The sequence below is a fragment of the Chiloscyllium plagiosum genome, chromosome 13 (assembly GCF_004010195.1).
Source record: "Chiloscyllium plagiosum isolate BGI_BamShark_2017 chromosome 13, ASM401019v2, whole genome shotgun sequence".
NCBI lineage: Eukaryota > Metazoa > Chordata > Chondrichthyes > Orectolobiformes > Hemiscylliidae > Chiloscyllium > Chiloscyllium plagiosum.
The window spans coordinates 26691800-26700609 of record NC_057722.1 but is presented as its reverse complement, the minus strand read 5'-3'; the positions used below and the strand labels follow the sequence as shown (position 1 = coordinate 26700609).

Genomic DNA, 8810 nt, shown 5'->3' with positions numbered 1-8810 from the left:
CCCTAGATTCTGCCTGACCTGCTGCGCTTTTCCAGCAACACATTTCCATCTCTGATCTCCAGCATCTGCAGACCTCACTTTCTCCTTCAGATTGGTATGACAGGTCAGCGCAACATCGAGGGCCGAAGGGCCTATACTGCGCTGTAATGTTCTATGTTCTATTAAAAATGCGTCCGCTTATTCTTGACCCCTCTACTAAGGAGACAAGGTTCTTCCTGTCTACTGTGTCTGTGTCCCTCAGAAATTTATACCTGTCAATTTTTTTTTTTTACGAATTCAACAAGAATGAGTACTAAAATAATAAACAGCTGCTGATGTGGAGTTCTGAAGCAAACAGAATCCCAAACTGTTGGAGAAACTCAACAAGTCTGACAGCATCTGTGACAACAGTTGACCTTTTGAGTCTTCAGAAGCATGTTCACTGGACTCAAGATTAACTTTGTTTTCTCTTCAAAATGAGAACTAAATGCATTGACGTTTTAAACCTGATGTAATGTTGCTCAATCAACATCTATAATTAAGAAAATTACATTTGAAACAGCTCTTCCCAAATGTTAATTGCATAAAAATTGCTGTATGATTAGTATTCTGCTGCTTGTAGCTACTTCTGTCTGGAAATTTGCTGACAAGGTGTGCCTCGCTTGTCTGTTTGCATGATCCTTTCTCACTGTAACTCTTCTCTAACTACTCTGAGCCATCTATTATTCAAGTACAGCTACATCAATGCTTCATCCTGGTGCTGTCCACTTTGCATTCTAGAAGACCTCTCTGTACCTTTTTCAGCTCTGATCATCTTTCAGATATATTTTTTTGAAACTGAGAGCAAAAAAACTTCAAGTGCAAGTTCATTTGTTTTATGGTCTCTATGGAATTTTTAGCATACTTCTTAGCATCTACATTTGGTAGGCCTTTTCTTCCAAGCATCTTTACTTGTCGTAAGTCATAAGGATTCAGAAAAATGAATAGGGTGTAGCATCTTGCTTTTTTTTAGTCCTTGTTACAAGCTTGAGTTTTGTTATTAACATATCCTTTGGTATCACAACATTACTTTTGGCTATATCTTTCCTTTCTCTAACATTGGCATCATATTATTTGTTGCCTGTTATTATTTTTCCCTAAAATTGAGAAATTGATCTACTTTTTTAAGTATGACTCTATGCACTTCATTTTAATTTCATCTAATGTATTATGTTAATGCACAATGTAATTCTGTGATGACCAATGGAGTGCCATAAGGATCTGTGCTGGGTCCACTACTTTTCATCATTTATATAAATGATTTGGATGTAAACATAAGAGGTAAAGTTAGTATGTTTGTATATGACACCAAAATCAGAGGTGTAGTGGACAGTGAATAAGGTCACCTCTGATTACAACGGGATCTTGATCAGATGAGGCTGAGGAGATAACTGCAAGGTGTTGCATTGTGGGAAAGCCAATCTCAGCAGGACTTATAAACTTAATGGTAAGGTCCTAGGGAGTGTTCCTGAACAAAGAGACCTTGGAGTGTAGGTTCATAGCTCCTTGAAAGTCGAGTTGCAGGTAGATAGGATAGTGAAGAAGGCATTTGGTATGCTTTCCTTTATTGGTTAGAGTATTGAGTCCAGGAATTGGGAGGTCATGTTGCAGCTGTAAAGGATGTACGTTAGGCCACTGTTGGAACATTGTGTCCAATTCTAGTCTTTGTACTCTAAGAATGTATTTGAAACTTAAGAAAAGGATGTTGTCAGGGTTGGAAGATTTGAGGTATAGGGAGAGGCTGAACAGGCTGGGGCTGTTTTCTCTGGAGCGTCGGATGCTGAGATTTGACCTTATAGAAGTTTATAAGATCATGAGAGGCATGGATAGGATAAATTTACAGTCTTTTTCTTGGGTGGGAGAGTCCAGAACCAACAGGCATAGGTTTACGGTGAGAGGGGAAAGATAGAAAAGAGTCCTAAGGGGCAATTGTTTCATGCAGAGGGTGGTGCATGTGTGGAATGAGCTGCCAGAGGAAGTGGTGGAGGCTGGTACAATTGCAATATTAAAAGGCATTTGGATGGGTATATGAATAGGAAGGATTTAGAGGGATATGGGCCAAGTGCTGGCAAGTGGGACTAGATTGGGTTGGGATATCTGGTTGGCATGGTTGAGTTGGACCAAAGGATTTGTTTCCATGCTGTACATCTGTGACTCTACAAAATATTTAAGCATTTAGTCAAAAATAAATGACTTTATTTTTGGAAATAACTATTTTTCTCATTGTTATTGCAGACTGATACAATTATCATTTCCTTGGCTTAGTGGTGGTTTCTTAGGCTACCTCTATAATTGGTTAATTGGCTCTTACCCTGCTGCAGGACTTGGGCATGTAATCCATGAAACTATCATTCTTGACAATCAAAGAAATGCTGTAAGACATTAACTCAGACGTTTGTTCACGTGGTTGTAAAATGTTTCATGGCACTTGTGGTAGCATTACTTTTTGCTGAACTACTGTAATCCAGAGATCTGGAAACATGAGTTCAAATTTCATCACAACAGCTGGGAGATGTAAACTCCAACAATAAAATCTGGAACCTAAAGCCAATATCTGTAATAGCAGCAATAAAACTAGTAGATTATCATTAAAAACTCATCTGGTCCACTAATGAAGGAAACCTACAGTTCCTGCCTGTTCTGGGCAATGTAACTTCAGACTTACAGGAATGTGGTTGCCTCTTCACTGCTCCCTGAAGTGGTTTAACAAGTTACTCATTTGTACCAAGCCAATGCAACAAAAAGGTTCTTTTTTAAAAAAACTGTATTGACCATTTGGCATTGGACATGACAAAGACACTGTAAGCTTTGACAATACTACAAAATCTTTGAGTGATGCACCATAATTGTTACTGTGCCATCTACAAATATCTCAATTTCCAAAGGGTTCTTTGGCAGCATCATCCAAACTTGCAAGCTGTCTGCCCAGAAGGGCAGCAAATGTGTGGGAACACCATTACCTGAAAGTTCCTCTCCAAATGACACACCAGCATGACTTGGAAATGTATCACTTCATTGCTGGATCAAAACATTGGAACTCACCACCTGATAGCACTGTGGGTGAACCACCTTCACATGGATTTCAGCATGAAGGCAGCACACCACCACCTACTCAAAGGCAGTTAGAGGTAAACAACATTTGTTGACCATGGTGCAGAAGTGTACGTCTCCCGAACGAATGAAGAATCTCATTAGGTTTCTTTGGAAGAAAAATAAGCAATTAGAACATAAGAAACAGAGTAGGTCATATGACATCTTGAGCCTCCTTCACCACTGAGTGATGCATAATTAATCTAAATTCCACTTCTCTCCCAGTATCTGCTCACCTTCTTGTAGTCGAAGATTCTGCCTTTCTCAGCCTCGAACATGAGACAGTGGTTTTCTGGAGTAGAGCTCCAAAGATTCTTGAAAAAATGTCCTGTAATTCTGGATTCACATACTTCCAGCATCTGTCCTGTGAAGTCTTCTCAGCGGTTTTGATAAGGTCACCTCTCATCCTTTTGAACACCAATGAGTTTAAATGCAACCTGCTCAACCTTTCTTAGGACAGCCCCTGCATCTTGGAAGCTAATCTTATGAAATCTCTGTGAACAGTTAGAACAGCCTGGCCAACATTTTGTCTCAACCAACAGCAGTGAAGCTAATTATTCATCTCCTTAAGTATTTGAGACCTTGCTGTACACAATTGTTTGCTGTTTCCTGAGAAATGCATAATTGCACTTCAAAAATATTTAATTTATTTTGTATTGGTTTAAATGTCCTTGGAGTGCCCAAGCCTGTCTTATGCATTGAAACACAACATCAACTCATAGAAGCTAACTAGCCATTGTTGTAATAATACTTTCTATGAACTTTTGAAGGATTACGGAAAATGGATTTATTTCAAGTTTTGTGAACGTACTGTGGTTTCATTTATAAGAAGTAATTGGAAGCTCCTGTAGACAGTGGAAATTTTTAAACACGGCTTCCTGGAAGTGACACGACTGGTGATAACTGCTTGCTGTGCTATAAACCCCTGCTGGGCCTGTTTTTTGAACAGTAACTAGCTTGGGGATAGTGATTGGACCATGTGCCAGAATATCACCGCAACGGTCTCTGGAACATTCTCTGCTTAGTCCATTTGCCTTCAAGAGTAACCCACTGACCCCAGAAAGCAAATCTTTGTAGAGCAATCTTAATTTCTGTCTCCCTAAATTATCTTTATTCAATAAGCTTTGTTTGGATAATAAACCCATAATTTTGCTTATTAAGAGATGTCTTTTTTATTTAAAAACCTGTGATTAATTGGTTATCTTGACAACTGACAAATATTTGTATTTTATGTTGTAACTTGTGCAGTAATGGGATTAGAGTAACAGTGAACTCAACCAGCTTTGGTCATAATTCTAATTCACTGAATTCACTTTAGAATATGATTTTTCTCCATTTGTCAGTGTTGGCTAAAATGATATCAAGATTAATGTTTATGTTTTCTCCAGCCACTTGATTCATTGCTGTACAGCAAAGTGGTTTTCATAAGGCCCACATCTGAACTAACACTTGAAAATTTAATCCACAGTGTGAATGAACCATTTTACCACCGAACTAATTGTGTGCTTTTCAAATTGCAGACTAAAATAATACAGGGTGATCAAGCTATACCTCCACTCTTCATTCATATATTACTTTTTGACCCCTGGCCATTGCTGTTTTATGTCTTAATTTTCTAAACTATTTGCTTATGTGTTATATAATTAAAACCCGAAAGTTCCATAAATAGAGCCTTTCATGCTGATTTTTATTTGAAGGAATTACTTAGGCACAGCCTTATCATTTAAAAATTCGTTCTGCTTGATCCATGCCTTTTGAGTTCTGTAATGTTAAGTAATAGAATCTGATAGTTGTTCAACAATTGAAGTTAGACTAATTGGTGTGTGACTTCATGTCCTATCTCTTTCCACTTTTTTGAAAAGACAATGACTGTTACCTTTTATGTTGGTTACACCCAAAACATCGACTCCTGCATCTCCTGATGCTGACTGGCTTGCTGTGTTCTTCCAGCCTCCTGCCTGCCTGTCTATCTTTCTGTTCATTGGCATAATTTTAATTTCTTAAAGCTATGACAGAAATATTATAAATGTGAGCTTGGCTAAGTGGTGGAACATGTGACTCTAGTTCACCAGCTCATAGGTTCAAGTCCAACTGCAGGACTTGAACACATTATGTAGGGCAGTAGTTACTTTGCTGAGGGACATGGTATTGGTGGTCCTGTTTTCAGGTGAGATGTAAATCTGAGGCCTTATCTGCCTGTCCAGGTTGGTGCATAAGTTCCCAAGTTACTGTTTAAGGTTAAGCAGAGTAATTCTGAGCTGCTTTGGCACACCCTCAGGATGTGAAAATTCAAATTAACGTAATTTTTTTTTCATCCCTTATGGTCAGCAAGAAAGGTTTGTTTTATTTTTGAATTTAAAATGGACAGCTCATTTTATCACTTCCTTGATGTTTTCATCAACATGAGTACATGGAGGTAAAAGTGTTCGTCTGTGCGGTGTATAGTGTAAAGGCTCACAAATATGGAATCCACAGGTTTGCCTCACAACTATTAACGTTTTATAAGGCTGGCTTTTTCTTTCTCTCTCCAGCACATCAGAATCGTGTTTCAGCAATCGTATTTTCTCCAGAAACTGAATGGGTTATAAGCACAGGACATGACAAGTACCTCAGCTGGATGTGTACCAGGAGTGGATGTCTACAGGGAAGGCATTGCTTCACTGCCTGGGCTTCCTGCTTACAGTATCCTTAACTTTTGACCTGATTCCTCTGCCAGACATTTAAGCAACTAATCAGTCATAGGTTGGTAAACAAGAGTTTCTGTGTGGTAGGATTGAACTAATTGCGAAGATGTCACAAAGATAACTTGTCTTAATGTTATAACCAATATTCGGTGTGCTTCCCATTATTATTTCATCTGCTGATCTGCAAAGTTTAAACTGCAAAATAGGTTTATAATTGCAGGACAAAATTAATCTTTGCAGCAAATATGTTTTGAGGCTAACAACCTATTCGATTGAAATTAATACCGCTAGAAACAAGGGTGAAGTTATAGCATGTAACCAGATCCTGCTTTTTTTTTTATATAGAAAAGAAGCTACTAGAGCTTTTTAAGGCATCATTCTGAATAACAAACAAGTCTGTTCAAATTAGAAAATTCAAATAACCATTCAAAAAGAAAAGGCATTAGAACACAAGCCTCTATTGAGAATATCTGTTTGCAGTTTTTAAAAACAATTTAGATTTTGTTTATCTAGCAGCATTTTGGCCCTGCCTTTTGGGAAGGCTTCCCCAAATGATCAATTATTCTAGAATTCCAACTCTCTGCATCCTTTCCTGTACTCCTATTACCCCTTTTACTGCCCTGAAAACAGATTTTCTACTGTTTCATTATATGTTGATATTTATTTTATCAATCAGCAGAATCAAAGTATTTCTTATGTGCCGAACCAAAATGACTAGTTGCTCTTGTTTCCATAACTAGTTGATGATGCTGGAAGGAGAGAGAGCATTCATTTCCAAGTAGACTGCATTACATTGGAATCTATATTGTTGCCTATAAAACAAGTTGTTGATTTAATAGCTACAGACTGATAATCCATTGAATTTGGAAAAGGAACATTGCTATCCAGAATTTAATTTGTGTTGCAGTTGGTTCTGAAATCAGTTAAAGATACTTAACCACAAGTTTTAAGGTGGGTAATGAGAACAGAACCTCTTTGGCTTCATATGTTTCTAAGTAGTGTTTCTTACTTTTTTTCTTCTTGTTAAGTGCGAGTTCAGAATTTGAGGAAGCTGTATCTGAAAGGATTGTTTTTGTATTCATTCTTGTTTTGATGGTCTGTTTGCCAGTGGTGCAATACTGTCGGTTATTACCTAATAGTAAAGGAAAACAGCTCTGCCTTTGTCAATGCTGAAAACATAATCTCAGATCCAAGACTTATTGGTAGATTCAATTTTGCAAAAACATACTTTGATATAAATTGCCATTGGGTATTAATGCAATAACAAAGCTTCAGTCATCTTGCCTAATTTTTGGTTCTGTTGAAAATCACACCTCTGGTGGGTCTTCTGTTAAGAGGAGAATGTCATCAACCTTTATTTTATTTAACTCACAATTTCTTCAGATATGATATGGAGACGTGTCATGCATTTGTTGGTGATTACTCTGGGCAGATCACATTATTAAAGCTTGAACAGAATTCTTGCAGCATCATTTCAACATTGAAAGGACATGAAGGTAATGTGTACATTCTTGATGCACCTGTTTGACAATACTTGACTATCCTTAGATTACATTACAGTGTGGAAACAGGCCCAACAAGTCCACTTCAAACCTGTCTGTTCGTCAGTCAGTGATGAGAGCTAACCATCCTCCCTTGAATCAATCATATTTCAGAAGGCATCACATGTTCAAGTAAAAGTAAGGTTCCAATTGATCACACACCTCTCTTCCCCACCCCAAACAAAAGGCTAGTGCTCCCAAGTAAACCTGTTGGGATATTACCCTGTGTTGTGTGACCTTTATACTTCTTCAAAAATGTTGACTTCTCCACCTCCTGATGCTGCCTGGCTTGCTTTGTTCTTCCAGTCTCCTGTTTGTCTACTTTGGATTCCAGTATCAGTAGTTTCTTTTGTATCTAAGTTTTCAATTGCACATCTAAGTGTCTGGCTAAACAATAATCATTTCATGTTAGTAGACTGTGGGTCTCGGGGTTCCCTGGCAGTTGAACACATTTAAATAGCTTCGTTTTTCACTTTAGTGTGAGAGTTTAGGATTTTAGAATAACTGCCACCACTGTGGATGAAGCTCAAGTCAATGTGTTTTTCAGATTTAAAGTCACACTGTCACCCCTTCCTCCAGCCCTGTGGCTTAAGTACAGAATTTTGTATTAAACATCAAGTTTCTCTAAACTTCATCTTTTCCTCTTTAGAAACAAACATTTTAGATAATTTGAATTCCAAATTGAAATAAGCAACATTCGAAATTAGAATAAACCCCCCCAGTCTGTTGAGAACTGTGGCAGGAACCCAGAATGCTTCCATCTTTTAACTTTGCAGCACATTTTTAAGCCCACAACCTGACGACTGCAGTGCAGAATTCATTTAAATTATTCCAAATATTTTTACGAAAGAAAATACATGACCGCTTTGAACCAAATCATGTGTCGCATTTCAAATAGTAAACATTCTGCGTACACGTGTGTGCATACACCTAGAATGTTTGCTCTTGAGGAAAACAGAGACATCAAATATGCCATGCTGAGCTACAAACTGCTTTGAAACCACATAGAAAATAGATCTCAAGGGGTTCAGTCAGTTTAAGTGACTTAGACGCTGAGGTGGTTGCGTAGCCTGACTCTTCCTCTCTCGTTCCAAAAACAGAACACTTTTTCAACAGTGCTACAGATTCAGCTGGCACAACTGGCAACTGGGAATATTCTGAACTAGTTGGTATGTGTCCCCTTTTCTGAGGTCCATAGTCCATGAGATCTAGGTCTTCATTTCATCCAGGTGCCTCAATCCCTGCTCCTTTCCTCTCCAATAAGGCCCTGAGTTAAGGGTGGCCAGTAACAAGTCTGTGATCAAAATAGAAAGCAATCATGTGGCTTTTGCCCCGGTGCTGGTTCCGCATTACTAAAGGCTACTTCTGTAGTTTCTTGGAACTCAATGGGACCACAAATCCTTTTCTCCCATTTCCAAGTGCAATAATATAGACCTCCTTTGTTTTCCATTTGGTCACAGAACACAACTAATCCTTC

The 8810-nt window shown here is 38.2% G+C and overlaps 1 protein-coding gene across 1 annotated transcript in view; it reads left to right on the top strand.

The window, feature by feature from the left end:
* LOC122555866 (WD repeat and FYVE domain-containing protein 1-like) overlaps positions 1-7335 on the top strand; it is a 32339-nt gene extending 25004 nt beyond the window's left edge. Inside the window, exons 5-6 of the mRNA XM_043702093.1 lie at positions 5640-5790; positions 7176-7335. Of these exons, the coding sequence (XP_043558028.1) occupies positions 5640-5790; positions 7176-7320 (296 nt within the window). The 3' untranslated portion in view covers positions 7321-7335. The remainder of the gene's footprint in view (positions 1-5639; positions 5791-7175) is intronic.
* The last annotated feature ends 1475 nt before the right edge of the window (positions 7336-8810 follow it).